Below are 22,582 nucleotides of genomic sequence, written 5' to 3' on the forward strand. Positions count from 1 at the left end.
CTTTCAAGTTACTGTAAGGATTACAGAGAGAATTAGTACACGTTAGGAATTTCAGGTAGAGGCTCTGTGTTGCACCCCTTTTCTTTTTGAATAGTCCATTGTTCAACAGTGGCATTTAAAAAGGATCATAGAAAAAGGATTTTTTTTTTCTCACAGAATCATATGCTCAAAACTGAGGGTTTTTAAAGCAGATAAAGGCAAATGGCAGAAAAATTTTATTACATTTATTACATGTTATTGTGCCATCTGCTGGGGCAGAGGATACAGGGAGACCTGCGCTGTAACACGCACTTCCTCTAGTAAGCTGATTATTATAATCCCTTTGCCCTACCACTCAGAGCTTCATACCCATGCTCCAGCCTCCCTTACTTCCCCGAAGAGCACTGCTACAGCTGAGCTGGAGGAATTGTTCACTCAGTCATCAGAGGGTAGACATCTCATTCTCCACAAAATGTTACGTGAGTGATCAACCCTGGACTATGAACTGGTTAGAAATTTTAATTTTTATATTTTGGAAACCAGAATTGTGCCAAAATGGAGCAGAAAATGTGCTTTAGTAATGAGACAGCAGAAACAGATGAGAGAGAAATATTTGAAATTGGACATGGTGAATTAGGAAAAATCAGAAATCAAAATTTAAATACAATATTTATAGTCTTTTTTTTAAAGATTTTTTTTTTTTTGATGTGGACCATTTTTAAAGTCTTCATTGAATTTGTTATAATACTGCTTCTGTTTTATGTTTTGGTTTTTTGGCCACGAGGCATGTGGGATCTTAGCTCCCCGACCAGGGATCGAACCTGCAACCCCTGCACTGGAAGGCGAAGTCTTAACCACTGGACCGCCAGGGAAGTCCCTCTAGTCTGTTTTGAATATGGCACCATGGAGACACAAAGATAAATGGTACCGTTCCTGTCCTGAGGGAATGGAGTGGTCAGGATAGACAAGGTTATGCGACCGTAGTAAATCCCCATATCTCAGTGGATTGGTAGTATTTGTTTCTTGATTATGCTGCACTTCAAGTACAGGTGAGCAAGAGGCTCTGCTCACCTTTGTCCCTCAAGGGCCCAAGCTGATGAAGCCTCCATTTCCCTGTGTGCTTCCCCTACAGCAAGGGGAAGAGATAGTAGCAGTATCTTGTATTGGGTAATTAAATGCTTTCCCAGGAAATGGTGCACGCCATTATTGTTCATATTTTATTGGCCAGAACAAATCACATGGCTATCCCCAACTTTAAAGGGAGTGGGAAATACAATTCTACAATGTTCGCAGAAGGAAGAAGAGAACAGGAACATTTGTAAATACTTCTAATGACTACCCCCAAAAATGCGCTGTAAGGTTGAAGAAGAAACACCCATGAAAACTTAAGACATACATATAAATGCAAAACAACAGTAGAAACCCAGTCCAGTTAAAAATTTATTAAGGGGCTACTATATGCCAGGTACTGTGCTAGGCATGAAGACCACAAAGATGTCCAAACCAGCCATGAAAAAACCGAGTTAGGGACACAGACACACACAGAGAGCTTAGGAAAAAAATGAGATAGGAACTATGTAAAGCAATGAGGCAAGAAGTGTAAGACATGATGGAAGTCGGAGGGCTTTGTGTACGATATCAAGTAGCTTGGGCTTTTGAAGGGTTATGAGCAGAGAACGGACCTGATTAGATTTTTGTTTTAAATAAATCATGAGAGATCTCATGGAAGGCAGATTTCAGGGAGGCAAGACCAGAGGCAGAGCAACTAGTTAGAGGTGACTGCTTGAGTCCAAATGACCCATGATGAGAGTCCTAAGCTAGAGCACTGAGTAGAGATGGAGAGAACAGAATAGGCATGTGGAATTCTTAGGATATAAAAAACCAGGACTTTGTTAGTGACTGAATATAGATAGAGAGTGACAAGTGAGAGATGAGTTTCATATTTCTAGCCTGGGTCTCTAGTTAAGGGGAGAGAGACCAAGATGGCAGAGTAAGAGGACATGGAGCTCACCTCCCACCCATGAATATATTTCTAGCCTGGGTGAATGTGTTGATGGTGATGTGACCACAAAGACAAAATCTGCGGTATTTCAGAGGACAGGGAGCCCTGATGTGATCAATCAAGAGTTTTAAAGACTATAGATTTAAACCTGGTGAGCTCAGGGACTTTGTCTTGTTCAATGCTGTATTCCCAGTGCCTTGAATGGTGCCTAGCACATAATAGGGATTCAGTGAATATTTGGTAAGTGAATAGGTTTGATGGAGGAGTTAAGATTTTCAGAGATTAAGAGAAATAAGTATGATGGTGGTTGGTGGAGGATTGGGTGCAGGGACATTTAGGGCAAGTAAACCACAGCAAGGCAGTGGTTGTGGTTAAGTGTGTGGGAGGGGAGGACAGGAGGGAGAGCGGGAGAAGGAGAAGTGGGGGAAGGAGGGCGAGAGAGAGAGAGAAAAAGAGAGAGGGGAAAGCTACGTTAGGGGACCAATACAGTTGCTGCTCAGTGTCAAAGGAAGTGGGAAGATCAGAATTAGGAGAGGAGAAACACTCTGAAAGAGCTTCTCTTGATGCTTTGGGATTTCTCATAGCTAACTGACCAACCCCAGGTGTGGCAGCCAAGGTTGGAAAGATTCTTGGGACGAGGCTACCAGACTAAGCTAGTCAGTTCAGCCCCTGTCACTGGCAGCTGCTGGCACAAACCAGTGCTGGCTTTGCCTATTTGTAATTCAAAAAGGATGCGGTGATGCCTGTCCTTCAATGCCTACAGATCATTAGCAATGCCATGAGCCATAGCATCTGGGAAAAAGAAAGGAGAACCACTCAGGAGACGTGAGAGTCTAGCTCTGTCAGTCACTAATGTTGAAACCCTGGACTACTCTCTTACCTCCATGTCTACTTCACAGGATAGTTTTTGGACAACCTGGATGGGCTAAGTGCTCTTAAAAGGTAAATAAGTGTACAAGGTAAGGGAATGGCAAATGCTAAATTAGTATTAAATAGAAAGAGGCTCTCTCAACCCTTGCACTTCAATATTAAAAGTGTTCGCTCTTCTTCCTCCCTACTTTATCACCATCCTACAGAACACCTCTGACTACAGAACACCGTCGACTCTTGCAGGACTCAACCGTCTTTTTTCCCCTCTCATCCATGCATAACTTACTGCCAAGGCTTATCAGTTCGACTTCCACAATATCTCTAGCAATTGTCCCCTTTCTCTCAATTTACTGCCATCCACTTGACTTGGTCCCTCGGTATGTTTCAAAGAGACCACTGTCAGAAAGAACTACCTGGTCCTCCTGCCTCCCGCACCTCACTTCCATGGTATTATGGAAGCGACGGGAATCTTGTAAGGAAGCGACTGTGGCATTTTAGGATCTCTGCTAGCCCAGCAGAGGCTGTAAGTGCGCGGACGTCTCCGGTTCTGAATGGATTACAGTGCAGGGCTCTGAGCAACGTGCGCATTCGTTGACTCACCTAACTCACCTAAGCAGGGATAACTTTGACAGTCAGTCTCCCCCCCCACCCCGCCCCCGCCCCGCCCCGCCCCGCCCCCCGGCACGCAGTGAGGACGACGGCGACGAGGCTGCAGCCAGCCCCACGAGGGGGACAGCCGTGCCTCCCTTACCGTCTCAACTCCCCAAGAGAGCTGCTCACCGGAAGCACCGCCGCAGTGGGGACCCGAGGGGCTCACAGGGAACAGGAGACGACGGCACCGCTCGGTCTCTGGCACCTGAACGCCGACCTGGAGCGCTCCAGGGGCACCGCCAAGGGCCAGGCGGGACGCACTCCGGCACCGACGGACGCACGCCGCCGCCGCGGCCCCAGCCAAACCCCACCGTGGGGAGCGCTTCTCGCGAGACGCGCTGAGGCGGCGAAGCGAGAGTGGCAGAGGACGCCGGCCTGCCCAGGCCCTGAGGCTGGGGTCGGGAGACCGGGGGTCGGGCCGGACGCCGCACCCCTGCCTTCCGACACCACCGACCGGCGCGGAGGAGAGGCGAGGGGCCTCGGGCAGAACGAGAAGGGCGGCCCAGTTCGCCATGAACGTCCGTCCATCGTCTGGCGAGGCCTAGGCCCGGCCCCAGCGAGCCGGACGTCACCACATCCATCGATCGACCTCAAAGTAAACTTTTAAAACTACTTTTTTTTTTTATAGTGAAAAGTAAATATTAAAAAGGAATCAGAATAGTTATCCACCCCCTTTAATGAGTTTCTTAAAACACATGTATCTCAAATACCATGCTACTTTATTTTTCTGAAGAATGTGTTTTTCTTTCCACAGCGATGTGGTCTTGCTGTGTTACATTTTTAAAGAAAATTACCTGAAATTTTCTTTGAAGTTGCATTTTGTGGCTAAGAAATTTGAAACGAACCCTCAATGGATCACTGTAGACCATATTATGTTGGAGAATGTACTCTAGTCTACTTAATGGGATCAGAACAAATTCTAAGTGGATGATATTCTCAATTCTAATGTATTTTCAAGGGTAGTTTTTGCCTCCATTCAGAATACCTTTCTTCAGAAAGTATTTTCGCAAGGCAAAGCTTGTCAAGTTAGTTTTCTCTATTTTGCCAAGTTTATATTTTGCAAAATTTAGTTCTCAATTTTCCCCTAGTCTGGTACAGGAAAGATAGGAGCTGTATTTGAAAAAAAAAAAGAAAACTTCTTTCTACAATGTGAGATATTACTAAGTGCAGTTATAGAATTTCAAAATTAAATCTTGCATATCATTTGAACTGTCACAATTTTTTTTATTTTTGGAAACTTAAAAATATTTATTAATTCATTTATAATAACAAAAATCAACCTATTACATGTCAGCGTAAATCACGTTTTTAACAGAAAATATCTATATTTTCCAAAACAAGAGAAAATATGTGAGAAGAGTGGCATTGTTTTACATTAAGTTCTTTTTACATAAATTTACATCACATTTTTTTTATTCAAAGTCACAAAAATTATAATCATCCTCATCAGTTCACTCAGTCCCATGTAATTAATTTTTTTTCATCTTGATCTTTTGTTAGCACTTTTATGGATTCATCAGTTTTCCATTAGAGTTCTGAAAATGCTTATTCATTCAGTTCAGCAGTATAGTCAGTTACTAGAAACCTGTACTTGTCAGAGTCTTTTCCGTGAATTCCTTGAAGATGAAACCCTTTTATAGGAACATTTTTGCAAAAGCATCAGAGTACACCCAGAACTGTCTGTAAATGACAAAAGACTTAAAAATGACCACGGTTAAAGATTTGATGAAAGTTCATAATAATGCAATTGACAAGGAAATTTAGTTATTTCTGAGATATACATTTTAAAGTAATAACTAGAATTATGACTTATAACATTATACCAGAACATATAAGATTTTTAGGAATTTCATGTAATGTCTGAAACATTTATATTAACATATTTCCATACAAATAACCCAAAGAAAGTTTAGTATTAGTTTTTAAAAAAATTTTTGAATTTTATTTAATTTATTTTTTTATATAGCAGGTTCTTATTAGTCATGAATTTTATACACATCACTGTATACATGTCAATCCCAATCGCCCAATTCAGCACACCACCATCCCCACCCCACCGCGGCTTTACCCCCTTGGTGTCCATACGTCTGTTCTCTACATCTGTGCCTCAACTTCTGCCCTGCAAACTGGTTCATCTGTACCATTTTTCTAGGTTCCACATACATGCTTTAATATATGATATTTGTTTTATTCTTTCTGACTTACTTCACTCTGTATGACAGTCTCTAGATCCATCCACGTCTCAACAAATGACTCAATTTCGTTCCTTTTTATGGCTGAGTAATATTCCAGTGTATATATGTACCACATCTTCTTTATCCATTCGTCTGTCGATGGGCATTTAGGTTGCTTCCATGACCTGGCTATTGTAAATAGTGCTGCAGTGAACATTGGGGTGTATGTGTCTTTTTGAATTATGGTTTTCTCTGGGTATATGCCCAGTAGTGGGATTGCTGGATCATATGGTAATTCTATTTTTACTTTTTTAAGGAACCTCCATACTGGTCTCCATAGTGGCTAGATCAATTTACATTCTCACCAACAGTGCAAGAGGGTTCCCTTTTCTCCACACCCTCTCCAGCATTTGTTGTTTGTAGATTTTCTGATAATGCCCATTCTAACTGGTGTGAGGTGATACCTCATTGTAGTTTTGATTTGCATTTCTCTAACAGTTAGTGATGTTGAGCAGCTTTTCATGTGTTTCTTGGCCATCTTTATGTCTTCTTTGAAGAAATGTCTATTTAGGTCTTCTGCCCATTTTTGGATTGGGTTGTTTGTTTTTTTTAATATTGAGCTGCATGAGCTGTTTATATATATTGGAGAGTTATCCTTTGTCCGTTGATTCGTTTGCAAATATTTTCTCCCTATCTGAGGGTTGTCTTTTCATCTTGTTTATGGTTTCCTTTGCTTTGCAAAAGCTTTGAAGTTTCATTAGGTCCCATTTGTTTATTTTTGTTTTTATTTCCATTACTCTAGGAGTTGCATCAAAAAAGATCTTGCTGTGATTTATGTCAAAGAGTGTTCTTCCTATGTTTTCCTCTAAGGGTTTTATAGTGTCTGGTCTTACATTTAGGTCTCTAATCCATTTTAAGTTTATTTTTGTGTATGGTGTTAGGGAGTGTTCTAATTTCATTCTTTTACATGTAGCTGTCCAGTTTTCCCAACACCACTTATTGAAGAGACTGTCTTTTCTCCATTGTATATCCTTGCATTCTTTGTCATAGATTAGTTGACCATAGGTGCGTGGGTTTATCTCTGGGCTTTCTATCTTGTTCCATTGATCTATATTTCTGTTTTTGTGCCAGTACCATATTGTCTTGATTACTGCAGCTTTCTGGTATAGTCTGAAGTCAGGGAACCTGATTCCTCCAGCTCCGTTTTTTTCCCTCAGGACTGCTTTGGCTATTCGGGGTCTTTTGTGTCTCCATACAAATTTTAAGATTTTTTGTTCTAGTTCCATAAAAAATGCCATTGGTAATTTGATAGGGATTGCATTGAATCTGTAGATTGCTTTGGGTAGTATAGTCATTTTCACAATATTGATTCTTCCAATCCAAGAACATGGTATATCTCTCCATCCGTTGGTATCATCTTGAATTTCTTTCATCAGTGTCTTATAGTTTTCTGCATACAGGTCTTTTGTCTCCCTAGGTAGGTTTATTGCTAGGTATTTTATTCTTTTTGTTGCAATGGTAAATGGGAGTGTTACCTTAATTTCTCTTTCAGATTTTTCATCATTAGTGTATAGGAATGCAAGAGATTTCTGTGCATTAATTTTGTGTCCTGCTACTTTACCAAATTCATTGATTAGCTCTAGTAGTTTTCTGGTAGCATCTTTAGGATTCTCTATGTATAGTATCATGTCATCTGCAAACAGGGACAGTTTTACTTCTTCTTTTCCAATTTCTATTCCTTTTATTTCTTTTTCTTCTCTGATTGCCATGGCTAGGACTTCCAAAACTATGTTGAATAATAGTGGTGAGAGTGGACATCCTTGTCTTGTTCCTGATCTTAGAGGAAATGCTTTCAGTTTTTCACCATTGAGAATGATGTTTGCTGTGGGTTTGTCGTATATGGCCTTTATTATGTTGAGGTAGTTTCCCTCTATGCCCACATTCTGGGGAGTTTTTATCATAAATGGGTGTTGAATTTTGTCAAAAGCTTTTCCTGCATCTATTGGGGTGATCATATGGTTTTTATTCTTCAATTTGTTAATATGGTGTATCACATTGATTGATTTGCGTATATTGAAGAATCCTTGCATCCCTGGGATAAATCCCACTTGATCATGGTGTATGATGCTTTTAATGTGTTGTTGGATTCTGTTTGCTAGTATTTTGTTGAGGATTTGTGCATCTATATTCATCAGTGATATTGGTCTGTAATTTTCTTTTTTTGTAGTATCTTTGTCTGGTTTTGGTATCAGGGTGATGGTGGCCTCATAGAATGAGTTTGGGAGTGTTCCTTCCTCTGCAGTTTTTTGGAAGAGTTTGAGAAAGATGGGTGTTAGCTCTTCTCTAAATGTTTGATAGAATTCACCTGTGAAACCATCTGGTACTGGACTTTGGTTTGTTGGAAGATATTTAATCACAGTTTCAATTTCATTACATGTGATTGGTCTGTTCATATTTTCTATTTCTTCCTGGTTCAGTCTTGGAAGGTTATACCTTTGTAAGAATTTGTCCATTTCTTCCAGGTTGTCCATTTTGTTGTCATAGAGTTGCTTGTAGTAGTCTCTTAGGATGCTTTGTATTTCTGCGGTGTCTGTTTTAACTTCTCCTTTTTCATTTCTAATTTTATTGATTTGAGTCCTCTCCCTCTTTTTCTTGATGAGTCTGGCTAATGGTTTATCAATTTTGTTTATCTTCTCAAAGAACCAACTTTTAGTTTTATTGATCTTTTTTTTTTTTTTTAAACTTTGGGTTTTTATTTATTTATTTACTTATTTATTTATGGCTGTGTTGGGTCTTCGTTTCTGTGCGAGGGCTTTCTCTAGTTGCGGCAAGCAGGGGCCACTCTTCATCGCCGTGCGTGGGCCTCGCATTATCGCGGCCTCTCTTGTTGCGGAGCACAGGCTCCAGACGCACAGGCTCAGTAATTGTGGCTCACGGGCCTAGTTGCTCCGCGGCATGTGGGATCTTCCCAGACCAGGGCTCGAACCCGTGTCCCCTGCATTGGCAGGCAGATTCTCAACCACTGCGCCACCAGGGAAGCCCAGTTTTATTGATCTTTGCTATTGTTTTCTTTGTTTCTATTTCATTTATTTCTGCTTTGATCTTTATGATTTCTTTCCTTCTACTAACTTGGGTTTTGTATGTTCTTCTTTCTCTAGTTCCTTTAGGTGTAAGGTTAGATTGTTTATTTGAGATTTTTCTTGTTACTTGAGGTAGGCTTGTATAGCTATAAACTTCCCTCTTAGAACTGCTTTTGCTGCATTCCATAGGTTTTGGATCATTGTGTTTTCATTGTCATTTGTCTCTAGGTATTTTTTGATTTCCTCTTTGATTTCTTCAGTGATTTCTTGGTTATTTAGTAACGTATTGTTTAGCCTCCATGTGTTTGTGTTTTTTATGTTTTTTTCCCTGTAATTCATTTCTAACCTCATAGCGTTGTGGTCAGAAAAGATGCTTGATATGTTTTCAGTTTTGTTAAATTTACTGAGGCTTGATTTGTGACCCAAGATGTGATCTATCCCAGAGAATGTTCTGTGCACACTTGAGAAGAAAGTGTAATGTGCTGTTTTTGGATGGAATGTCCTATAAATATCAATTAAATCTATCTGGTCTCTTGTGTCATTTAAAGTTTCTGTTTCCTTATTTATTTTCATTTTGGATGATCTGTCCATTGGTGTAAGTGAGGTGTTCACGTCCCCCACTATTATTGTGTTACTGTCGATTTCCTCTTTTATAGCTCTTAGCAGTTGCCTTATGTATTGAGGTGCTCCTATGTTGGGTGCATATATATTTATAATTGTTATATCTTCTTCTTGGATTGATCCCTTGATCATTATGTAGTGTCTTTCCTCGTCTCTTGTAACATTCTTTATTTTAACGTCTATTTTATCTTATATGAGTATTGCTTTCTTTTGATTTCCATTTGCATGGAATATCTTTTTCCATCCCCTCACTTTCAGTCTGTATGTTTCCCTAGGTCTGAAGTGGGTCTCTTGTAGACAAAATATATATGGGTCTTGTTTTTGTATCCGTTCAGTGAGCCTGTGTGTTTTGGTTGGAGCATTTAATCCATTCACGTTTAAGGTAATTATCGATATGTATGTTCCTGTGACCATTTTCTTAATCGTTTTGGGTTTGTTTTTGTAGGTCCTTTTCTTCCCTTGTGTTTCCCACTTAGAGAAGTTCCTTTAGCATTTGTTTTAGAGCTGGTTTGGTGGTGCTGAATTCTCTTAGCTGTTGCTTGTCTGTGGAGCTTTTGATTTCTCCATCGAATCTGAATGAGATCGTTGCCGGGTAGAGTAATCTTGGTTGTAGATTCTTCCCTTTCATCACTTAAAGTATATCATGCCACTCCCTTCTGGCTTGTAGAGTTTCTGCTGAAAAATCAGCTGTTAACCTTATGGGAGTTCCCTTGTATATTATTTGTCATTTTTCCCTTGCTGCTTTCAGTAATTTTTCTTTGTCTTTAATTTTTGCCAATTTGATTACTATGTGTCGGCGTGTTTCTCCTTGGGTTTATCCTGTATGGGACTCGCTGCGCTTCCTGGACTTGGGTGGCTATTTCCTTTCCCATGTTAGGGAAGTTTTCTACTATAATCTCTTTAAATATTTTCTCGGGTGCTTCCTCTCTGTCTTCTCCTTCTGGGACCCCTATAATGCGAATGTTGTCACGTTTAATGTTGTCCCATAGGTCTCTTAGGCTGTCTTCATTTCTTTTCATTCTTTTTTCTTTATTCTGTTCTGCAACAGTGAATTCCACCATTCTGTCTTCCAGGTCACTTATCCGTTCTTCTGCCTCAGTTATTCTGCTATTGATTCCTTCTAGTGTAGTTTTCATTTCAGTTATTGTAGTGTTCATCTGTTTGTTTGTTCTTTATTTCTTCTAGGTGTTTTTTCTTTAATTCTTCTATGTCTTTGTTAAACATTTCTTGCATCTTCTCGATCTTTGCCTCCATTCTTTTCCCGGGGTCCTGGATCATCTTCACTATCATTATTCTGAATTCTTTTTCTGGAAGGTTGATCATCTCCACTTCATGTAGTTGTTTTTCTGGGGTTTTATCTTGTTCCTTCATGTGGTACATAGCCCTCTGCCTTTTCATCTTGTCTATCTTTCTGTGAATGTTGAGATGAGCCTCTGATTTAAGGAAGGTCGGTCTGGCTGGTTGCTGTGAGGAAAATGAGAGAAGAGTAAGAGTGGAAGCAGGATGTCATGGAGGAAATGCAGAAGGTGGTGGCTTGGGGTGGGTGGATCTGTTAGTGTTTGAGGGTCACCTGCGAAGGAAGTGGAGGCTGCTGTGGCTCACTGTGGGGTCAGGGACACTGGCGGTGGCGGCTCTGGCAACTGCTCATTGTCGTGGGCCCTCTAGGATGCTGCCATCTTCTCGCCAAGGCCTGGAAAAACATGGAACACTTCACACATTTGCGTGTCATCCTTGCACAGGGGCCATGCTAATCTTCTTTGTGTCATTCCAATTTTAGTATATGTGCTGCTGAAGCAAGCACTGTAATATATTTTGAAGTCAGGAAGTGTGAGACCTCCAGCTTTGTGCTTCTTTCTTAAGATTGTTATGGAATAAGTAATTTTTTTAATGTTTAAAGCAGTATATGTTTAGTTTTTGTTTTCAACTTGTCTCTTCTTTTTCCTAGTGCCAGCTCTTTGATTTTAGTTTCCATTCTTATTTTATAATCTCTTTCAGATTTTGTCAACTACTCTACAATGTGTGGTATTAAATCTATTAATGGTTGTGTCTGCTCTTCACCTTCAAATGGTTTTATTTCTTGTGTGGTTTGTAATTTGTTATTGTGAACGCTTGTTAAACTGGGGTTGTTTTCCCCATGTAAGTCAAGCACTCCCTTGTGGCTCAATTTTGCATTCACTTTTGCTTGGGCTTCAGGGATTCAGCAGTAGTAGAGAAATTTTTATAATATCCTCTTGGCTTGAGTTTCTTACACTCCCTGGGCATTGTAACTTCTGATGCTCTTTCTTGTGTGAGATTTCAATTTCAAGAAAGATTTTGTTTGTTTTCCATTTAAATTCCCAGCAATTTGTAAGCTTCCTTTTCTCTTTCCTGAGCTGATGGGTAGAGCTCTTCTAGTCCTCTTTATCCAGACAGGGAAATCCTTTCAGGAACTTTGCTCTGTGCAGGATTCCCTTCCTACCTCACACTGCCCCTGGGCCATATCTCCTTTTCCTACCTTCAAGGTAGAACACACCCCTCCTATGCCCCCACTCCCACCCCCACCTGACTCTGTTCCCAGCCCTAGCATCAGGGCTGATATCCATACCCATGCCACCTTGGGCTTCTCTCTCAACAGTTGTTAGAATTACCACTCAGGGTTTGAGTTCTTTTTTCATCTTGGTTTCTTAAGGCTTTTATCTTCCTTGCTCTCCTCTTCCTTCCTTCTCTTCTTTCCTTCCTTCTTCTGAGTTGATTATGTATTCTCTATTATTGCTCTGTGCTTTTACAAAGCATTTCTGTGTGTTTTCAGTTGGATCTGTAGTATCTGTGTGTGGAAGTGATGGTAATGAAAGGAAGCAACTGAATTCAGCTCATGTTGTCTGAGGATCTTGAGTGATCTTCTAAAAATAAAATATATCTTGTCATCCCCAGGTTAAAGCCTGCTGATGACTTGCTATTGCACTTGGATAGATAAACTCCAAAGTCCTTATTTTGGCTTAAAGTGTCCCATATGAGTTGACTCCTATCTCCCTTTGCAACCAGAGGTTATGGTACTTCCCCCCTCATTTAAAGCAGCCTTCTTTCTTTCCTTAGAGTTGTTGCTTCTGCCTGGAATGGACGTCTCCATCCAGATGTCAGATGACAGAATTTTCACCTTCCTAAAGAGGCTTTCCCTGGGACTTCCCTGGTGGTCCAGTGGTTAAGAATCCGCCATCCAATGCACGGGACCCGGGTTCAATCCCTGGTTGGGGAACTAAGATCCCACATGCCACGGGGCAACTAAACCTGTGCGCCACAACTACTGAGCCTGTGAGCCACAACTAGAGAGCCCGTGCACCACAACTACAGAGCCCACACACTCTGGAGCCCATGCACCACAACTACAGAGCGCTACAGAGCTCTGGAGCCTGCACGCTACTACTAGAGAGAAGCCTGTGCACCGCAACAAAGAGCCCGTGTGCTGCGATGAAGATCCCGTGTGCCACAACTAAGACCCGATGCAGCCAAAAATAAATAAATAAATAAATTTTAAAAAGGCTTTCCCTGACTACCCTACCAAAAGTACGACCCCGCTCCTTCCTCTAATATCACCCCGATTCATAGTCTTCATGACACTTATCACTATGTTAATTAATATTAATTTAAGTTTTTACTTGTTCATTATTCATTTTGGAGGCCAGTTGGACAGCGGTTGCTGATGGAGAAGCAAAGAAATAATCAAGGATGAATCCTAGATCTGGGGCTTGAGCAAGTGAGCAGATGCCTGTGAGAGAAATAGGTATGGGATGGAATCAAGAGTTGTTTTTAAAAGGCTTATGTTTGAGATTTCTATTCTTCATCCTAATGGATACATCAAATGGGAAGTTGCATATAAAAGTCTGGAAGTCAAGCGAAAATCAGGGATGGACATAAAAGCTTGGGCATCATCAGCATACAGATAATATTTAAAATCATATGACAGTAGTACCCAGGGAAAGAGTGAAGAGTCATTAGAAAAGAGAAGGTAATACATCTTTTAAAGCAATCACCAATGTGGCATAGTCAGAGCTGCAAGGTAATTCCATTGAACAAATATGCAAAAAACAAGGGAGGGCCTTTTGATGAAGAAATTAAGCAGCGTGTTCCAAACTTTATTTAATTAACTTAGCTCTTACTCTTGTCAGTGGGAAGTTTGGTGCATGGAAATGCCAGTGATGGTCAGTGTAGATTTCCAAAGGAGGAGAAATAAACTTTCTTGACTCTGTCTTCAACAGAACTTGAGCAAATGTACACAAGGATTTCATGAATATTGATTCGTTCCTTCTTTTCCGTAGGAATCGGTGTGGGGTATTCTGACAGAGATGACACATGGGTTTTGTCCAACACGAACAGTTATGTTAGAAATCTCTGGGAAGCTTTGTCTTGGCAGTATCCCTGAAGGCTAGAGAATGGACCAGAAGAGAATTTTCTTCTCTCCTTATTTTGGGGAGACTAAATTATACAGTTAAGCAAGTTATTTGGACTTCAGAGGAGCAGAGTAGTACTAAATTTCTTCAGACAATTTAGTTCAAGGTGGGAATTATGCTCTGTTGTTTTGAGATATGTGATAAGGTTGAAAAATTGTCGACTGTGGTCCTGGTAATAGAATGAACAGGCTCTCTGTCTGCTCTGAATTCCTTGAGCTACAGATCAAATCTTGCTTTTAAATCTAACTTACTTACTACTCTCATTGTCTTCTAGACTTATTTAGGCTATAAAAGGTTTGCCTAGAGGTATGGATTGTTTATGCATATGATGTGGCTGCAACTTGCAGTATATCCATGCCTTTGCTTTATGATTTCAGTCAAAACAAAATTAAAGAATCATAATCACCTGTGTTCAGGAAGTAATGAGGAATATTTTAAAGTTCATGTTTTCATAGATCTTTTGTCAAGAATAGGACTGAAGTTCCAAATGAGATGCATTTTCTATAATGCATGTGGTGGCCCGTCCTGAAATAGCTATTGTTTTTGTCATTCTGATTTGTTGGGCAGACAGTTGAATATTAAACAATAAAAAATAAGTTTTTGTACATGACATTTCATTTTTGGATAACCAGCAACCAAAATTCCCAGGCATTGGGGTTAGTATATTCATCTCCACAGGTGTCCAGAAATGAAATGAAATGTCACCTAAAGCAGTAGACACACTTCATTGCTATTACACCTCAAATTTCCTCCAGTAAAATATTTTATTAAAATTAAATGAAAAACCAAAAGCTGCACAATGGTTGTTCCAGCAGCTTTAATGGGTTTTAGGATGGAGCACACTCCCTACAATTCTACAGTGGATATTTTATTATGCCCAAGACAGTTATTCTGAGAATATTATACTATTCTTTCCTCATCTTTTTGGCTGTGTGTTGAATCAACTAAATTGCAACTTACAAATTTCTGCTTAAAATCTCTGAGAAAATAGCTTTTGTTTCTATTTATAGGTGCAGTATAAACTTCCTGAAAATGTTTTCCCTCTCTCCTAATCATTCTCCTTTCTCATCATCTAGTTGTTCATTTAGCATATATTTATTTATGTGCTGTGTTACTGTGTTCATTCTTAGGGATAATCAAAGTTCCTAGGCCCTTATGGAGCTTATAATTTAGCCAAGTAGTCACATGACAACAAAACAACAGCGACAGAAACAGCTTCTTATACTTATTAAATGTTTACTATTTGCCAGATATTATTCTAGGTGAGGTCATGTATTAAATCACATAATCATTACTCTAAGATGTGGGAAAGTGCTATGAGATAGGTTCCATTATTATCCCCATTTTATGGAAAAGGAAACACAGCTGCAGGGAAGTTTTAAGTAACTTACCCAAGGTCACGTGGCTAGAAGTGGCACTAAAGATACAAGGTAATGAGATATAGGATGTTAAGGATATTGTGAAGATCTGATTAAGGATATTGTGAAGATCTGATATAGAGGCTCCTGACCTGGTGTCTTAGTCTGCTCAGGCTGCCATAACAAAATACCATAGGTTGGGTGTGGGTGTGAAACACAGAGATTTATTTTCTCACAGTTCTGGAAGCCGGAAAGTCCAATATCAAGCTTTGGCAGGGTTCAGTTTCTGATAAGGGCTTTCTTCTCTGGCTTGTAGGTGGCTGCCTTCTTCTTGTGTCCTCACATAGGAGAAAGAGAGCAAGCTTTCCAATATTCTTCTTTTAAGGCCACTAATCCCATCCTGAGGGCCCCCTCCTCATAACCTCATCTAAACCTAATTACTTCCCAAAGGCTCCAGCTCCAGATACTATCACATTGGAGGTTAGGGCTTCAACACATGAATTTTGGGGGGACATAATTCAGCCATAGCGCCCGGTTTTAGAAGTTTTCCAGGTCAAGGATTACAGACCCCTCTCCAGATGAGAAATAATGTTTAACAGCTATGAATAAGACTATTTTAAAAATATCTATCTTTGCTAGATCCCAAAAGAATTATAATGGGTTACTATGTGGATTAGCTTTTTAAGGCCTTTAAGTCTTGGTTTTTTAATCTATAATTTGGGAGGAGAGTTGTATATTTATATATATACAGCATTTCTATATGTTAACAGTATATATTTCCATATATGAATATGTGAATGGTAAGGTGTGCATGTATGTGTGTGGGGCAGTCAGTGATCTTTTTTGGTATTTTCATATGTGAAGCACTTTTTTAAAAATAAATTTATTTATTCATTTATTTACTTTTGGCTGTGTTGGGTCTTCGTTGCTACACGCAGGCTTTCTCTAGTTGTGGTGAGTGGGGGCTATGCTTTGTTGCGGTGTGCGGGCTTCTCATTGCGGTGGCTTCTCTTGTTGCAGAGCATGGGCTCTAGGCGTGCAGGCTTCAGTAGTTGTGGCATGTGGGCTCAGTAGTTGTGGCTTGTGGGCTCTAGAGTGCAGGCTCAGTAATTGTGGTACACGGGCTTAGTTGCTCCACTGCATGTGGGATCATCCCGGACCAGGGCTCGAACCCATGTCCCCTGCATTGGCAGGCGGATTCCTAACCCCTGCGCCACCAGGGAAGTCCTCATATGTGCAGCACTTTTTAAAGTGCTTTTTAAAGCACTTGGTAAAGTAGATGTGTTTTATCTCACCTGATCATCACAAGTGAGGTGTTATTTTTATTGTCATTTTTACATGTGTAGAAATCGAAGCTAAGAGATCAAGTTTCTTTCCTTTTCAAGGTCTTGCATGCAGTTGGTACGTGGCCAAGCCAAGGTAAGGTACAAGCCACAGACTTCTGATTCTGGGTCAGCACTTTTCGTCTGCCCCATGGCTGCCTGGTGCTGGTGTACATTTTGCCTGACACCTGGGCTCTGAAAAAGATATTTATTCTCTCGTATTCTCAGCTGACATTTCATTTTGCTTCCTTGCCATCCATGACTACACCACGGTGTTCAGTGTTTCAGTACACTTTTGAAGTATTGATTTTCAGCTGGCCCCCATCTCAAAGACCCTACCACACACCCATTTCTATTTGCCTCACTTCAGCTCACCATTTATTGTTACTAAGAGTTCCTGGTTTACTCTTGCTCAGTTTACATGCAGACTTGCAGAGTTTTACTGCAGCTCCAGTACTAGGAAAACAGCCGAGTTTCAGAAATGGGAGCAGGTTTTGCTGATTTTTAAGGTTAAAACAATCCTCTTTATACATGTAGAAATATATGCATTTGAATCGTGTCATAAAATCTATACATTGGGTCATATCATAATACCTTTTTTTAAGTGAAATATTTTTTCTTCATTTGCCCTTACCTACTTTCCTGACCCATGTCAGCCTCCACCCCCAGCTAGTCCATGTGTATAATCTAGCATGTGCCCTTCCAAATAATTCTCAGTGCTCAGCTTGTAAAGTCACATGTAATGTCACATGTTTATATATGTGTGTGTTTTACAAAAACAGGTCATTGTTCTACAAAAATGGGTTCATATTATTATTCTTACGTGTGCTTTACATCATCTTGCTTTTTTCTTTCAACATGAGATCATGGAAAATGCTCCAGGTCAACTGTCAGAACTCTAGTTATTCTTTTATTATTTTTAAATTCAGAATGGAAAATTTAAGACATATACAAAGATAGAGAAAATAATATGTTGAATCCCCATTGCCCATCAGCTGGCTTCAACAACTATTGGCATTTTGTTAATCTTATTTCATCTATTCTGCCTGACTTAAATTTTTTCTTTCATTTATTTTTTGCTGGAATATTTTTTTAAGCAAACCTAGACTTTGTTATTTTTATGCAGTAAACACTTCTGTATTTTTCACTAACAGAGGTGTTTAAAAAAACATAACCATATACCATTATCAGTTAAAATTTATAATCGTTCTTTAAAATCATCTATTATCCAGTTCATGTTCAAATCCCCCCAGTTGCCTCAAAAATGTCTTTTTTCAGTAGTTTGAGGATTCGAATGCCAAACATTGCATTTTCCTGATAAGTCTTATGAATCGCTTTTAAATGTATGACAGTTTTCCCTTCCCCTCCCCCTTTAATGCCCCAATTATTGAAGAAATCAGGTTATTTTCTTTGTAGAACTTCCCACCTTCTAGATTTGACTTATTGTAGCCTTATGGTGTCACTTAACACATTCTTCTACCACGTTTTTCCTTTACATACTTACTTGAATATAGAGGATTGACTAGATTCAGGTTCAGTTCTTTTATTTTTTTATTAATTATTTTTATTTTTGGCTCTTTTGGGTCTTTGTTGCTGCGCGCGGGCTTTCTCTAGTTGCGGTGAGCAGGGCTACTCTTTGTTGCGGTGCGGGGGCTTCTCATTGTGGTTGCTTCTCTTGTTGTGGAGCACAGGCTCTAGGCCCGCAGGCTTCAGTAGTTGTGGCACATGGGCTCAGTAGTTGTGGCTCGTGGGCTCTAGAGCGTAGACTCAGTAGTTGTGGCGCACGGGCTTAGTTGCCCTGTGGCATGTGGGGTCTTCCTGGACCAGGGCTCGAACCCGTGTTCCCTGCATTGGCAGGCGGATTCTTAACCACTGCGCCACCAGGGAAGTCCAAGTTCAGTTCTTTTAACAAGAACACTTAATAGCTGGTGCTGTCTGTGCGCTTCCTCTTGCATCAGCATTGGGAAGAATAGAACATTGGCTGGCCCGCTTTAAGTGACATTGAAATTCATCAGTGGGTTCAAGTGTGGTCAGCTTCCTCTCCCCAGTATAAACTTCCTCATTAACCTTTCCTAATGGTTTTAGCATTCAGAATTGAACATTAGTTACATCCATTATTTCACTCAGAGTTGAAAAATGATTTTCTAAATCTATTAATATTTTTCTGCATTTATTCTCTGGAATTCTTCTATGAAGACCTCTCCCTTGTCCATCATTGGTAATCCCAAAAAGCAGTTGTATAGGAAAGGCAGAATAAGGGCTTGATCCTTTCCTTTTATTTGTCAATTTTATGAAAAATGAGTTGGTGCTTTAACAACCCCCAGTGATAGTCAGTTACATATTTGGACTTGTAGATTTTCATATCTATATGTTTTATTTGAAGCTATTATTTTATTCGATGTTCAAATGGTTCCATCCTTGGCCAATGGAAAGCCCTTAGATTTTCTCCTTTTGTCTTCTTTTAATAAAACCCCAGTAATTCATGATGTTTTCCATGCTTTCTGGCACAATAAGGTATACTAGACTTAGTACATTTTCTACACCAGATCTAGATTGAGTCATTTCTCCAAGTAGGAATGTTCCCTTTTAGTGGAAAATGATATGTAGAGACCACAATCTTGGTTCTAGAAGTAAATTTATTATCTTTTTAATGGGTCTGTGATACTCTGTGACATACCGTGATATATTTAACCATTCTCCATTGCTGGCATTCACCTTTCCCCCAGTTTTGTTAGATTCTGCCATTCAATTGCAAAGCCATATAGAAGATACAAGAAAACTGTTTAAGAAACTTGCTATGGTCCTTGTATCATTAACAGAAATTGAAAAATTGAAAACCAGTACTAAGAGAGTTGAAATTCTTAATAGAAATCTGGTAACCAAACAGTTCTTGGGCATTATGTGAGGACTAAAGGAAAATAACACTTCTTCAGGTCGATAAAGAATTTCTCCTCTACTTCCTGGAGCTTATCTTTAACAAGATGAGAAGCTGATACTCTTTTCTCCTTTCCTCTTTTGGAGAAGAATTTTCCTTCCTTCCCTCAGGAATCTTAGTGGAAACATATTTTCTGTTTGCTTTTTCTGACTGTGCTTCTGGCAAAGGGATACACACTAGCTCTCCAAGTCACGAAGCAGCTTGGACCCCTCATCAGCCCCATACAACTTTGGATGGAGGTGCAGCTGTGTGCCATATTGGCAGTACATTTTATTCTTGCAGAGGGCATTATGGCTTTTTTGATTCTATGTTTTATTTCTTTGCCAATCATCAGACAGTGTGCAGTGGAGGAAACAAAATTTATTGAGAGCTTTAGGCTCTGTGACTAGCAATAACCATTCCTGGCTGGTTACAAAGTTCCCCAGATGCACCATGGTATATAACCCTGACTTTCTAGTTCATTGTAAAATCACAACACTATACTAACTCTGCCAACTGGCCTTCTTTTCAGTATCTACATAAAAAAGAAAGATATTGGTAACACTCTTTTGATAATAAAGCTTTTGATAATACTGATTGACTTTACAAAAAAACTTTTATGGTAGTATAATATACATTACAGAAAATTACACATAAAGTACAGCTTGATAAATTTCTTCAAACTGAACACACTCATATAATCAGCATTTGGATCAATAAATAGTTCATTTTAAGCACCCCCAAAGCCTTGTTATGTTCCTTTCAGTATCTCCCCTTGTACTTCCAAGGACAGCTATTGTCCTGATCCCTAAAAGCATAGATTACTTTTTCCTGGCTTTGTACTTATATAAATGGAATAGTATAGTATATACTCTTTTGCATCTGGCTTATTTCTCTAAACATTTGTAAGGTTCAACCATATGAATATGTGTAATTGTAGATCGTTCATTTTAACTGTCATATGGGATTCTGTTGTGTGTCTCTACTACAATTCATGTATCCATCTTCTGTTTATGAGCATTTGGGTAGTTTCCAACTTGGGGCTATTAAAATAATGTTGCTATCAGCATTCTAGTACATGCCTTTGCTGAACATACGTGTGCATTTCTGTTGGATCTACACCTAGAAGGGAAAGTTATGGTCACAGTGTATGCAGTATGTTCTGCTTTATTAGATAATGCCAAATAGTTTTCCAAAGTGGTTGAACCAAATCAAACAGCCATCAGCAGTGTGTGAGACCTCACTGAGACTTGGTATTTTCCATCTTTTTCATTTATATGTATATATTTTTTTCCTTTTTAAAATTTTATTTTTTATTGAATGGAAGATTCTTTAAATTCTACAGTGCTTTACAATTTTCAAAGGTTTCTCACACATGATTTCATATGATCCCATAATAACCACCTTTTTTCCCCTACCCCTATATTGCGCCTCCCCACTGTAACCACTGGTTTATTCTCTATATCTGTGAGTCTGCTTCTTTTTTGTTTTGTCCACTAGTTTTTTGTATTTTTTAGATTCCACCCATAAGTGATATCACACAGTATTTGTCTTTCCCTCTCTGACTGATTTCACTTAACATAGTGCCCTCCCTGTCTATTCATGTTGCTGCAAATGGCAAAATTTCATTCTTTTTTATGGCTGAATAATATTCCATTGTGTATATATATATATATGCCACATCTTCTTTATCCATTGATCTGTTGATGGACACTTAGGTTGCTTCCATACCATGGCAATTGCAAATAATGCTGCTATGAACATTGGGGTGCATGTATGTTTTCGAATTAGTGTTTTTAATTTTTTCAAGTATATACCCAAGAGTGGAATTGTTGGGTCATATGGTAGCTCTATTTTTAGTTTTTTGAGAAACCTTAATTTATATGTGTATATATATATATATATACACACTTCTGAGTGGAAAGAAGATTCCCAGAGTAGAGAAGACTTTCTAATACCAACCTCCAGGTTCTGTCTGAAGTGTAGCAATAGTTATGGGGTAGTTTAGGCAGGGTCTCTGACAACGCCATAATTTATCTCATTGATGATGAAGGATGGGCCAGATGTATACAAACAGCTTTTGAATTCCATCAAGGAGAAGAAACCTATGAATTTACTGACTTTAGAGCACAGTCAACTGTTGCCTTCTGATGTTTATTATTATATAAATTTTATGACAAAAATAAAGACAGCAAAAAAAAATTCACAATTCCATAACTGTAACACAATAATAATACTTGAGTTCACTCATCCACAAACATAGCTGAATTATATATGGTTGTAATCATAATCTAGACATAATTTCATATGATTTTTTTTGAACTGAATGTTATATCTAAAGACTCTCTCATGTTGTTTCAGTATTTCTTTATTATAAATTTAGATTGCTTCTAAAGTTTTACCATTCTAGAGAGGTCTGTAGAAAATAACTTCATCAACTTACCTTTCCTTTTTTTAAAAAAAATTCTTTAGGCTAAATTCCTAACAGTGGGATTACTGAATAGAAAATTATCTTTTTTTTTAGCTCTGGATTTATCATACATCTTCTTTCCAAATGGCTCTCCATAATTTATGCAAGTGGAATCCAGTCTTCTTGGAAACCAAAAGAGCTTAGTTTTACTTATAGCAACACACACTTTGTTAGGTTCATGAACAAATAAAATGTACAACATATTGTAAAAGTAAATTCCTTGCATATGGAAGATTTAAAAGTTCTTTCTTTATTTGTAATATCCAAATCTGGGAACAATCCAAATTTCCACTAGTAGATCAATAGATATTAAATTGTGGTACATCCATACAATGGAATACTGTTTAGCAATTAAAAGTAAGGAATCATTGATACATGGCAACATGGATGAATTACAAAATAATTATGCTCAGTGAAAGAAGCCAGACAAAAAAGAGTATATATTGTATGATTCCATTGTATTATCTCTAAAAAATGGAAACTGATCATAGTGACAGAAAGCAGATCAGTGATTGCCTGGGGACACTGAGGTGGGGGTGGAGAGGGGCAAGAAGGACAGATTACAAAGGAGCACATGGAAAATTTAGGGGTTGATAGATATGTTTACAGTAAGTCTCCTACATATGAACGAGTTCTGTTCCAAGAGCGTGTTCATAAGTCCAATTTGTTCATTAGTCCAACAGAGTTAGTCTAGGTACCCAACTAACACAATCGGCT

At 39.1% G+C, this 22,582-nt stretch overlaps 1 protein-coding gene across 1 annotated transcript in view; it reads left to right on the plus strand.

Moving 5' to 3' along the window:
• Positions 1 to 534: 534 nt before the first annotated feature.
• LOC309615803 (uncharacterized protein) overlaps positions 535 to 22,582 on the plus strand; it is a gene marked incomplete at its 5' end in the record, with an annotated part of 103,290 nt that continues 81,242 nt past the window's right edge. The window contains 2 exons of the mRNA XM_082365779.1: positions 535 to 607; positions 3,469 to 4,097. Coding sequence (XP_082221905.1) covers positions 535 to 607; positions 3,469 to 4,097 — 702 coding nt within the window. The remainder of the gene's footprint in view (positions 608 to 3,468; positions 4,098 to 22,582) is intronic.

Source organism: Balaenoptera borealis (genome assembly GCF_965194805.1).
Source record: "Balaenoptera borealis genome assembly, chromosome: 18".
NCBI classification, from domain to species: domain Eukaryota; kingdom Metazoa; phylum Chordata; class Mammalia; order Artiodactyla; family Balaenopteridae; genus Balaenoptera; species Balaenoptera borealis.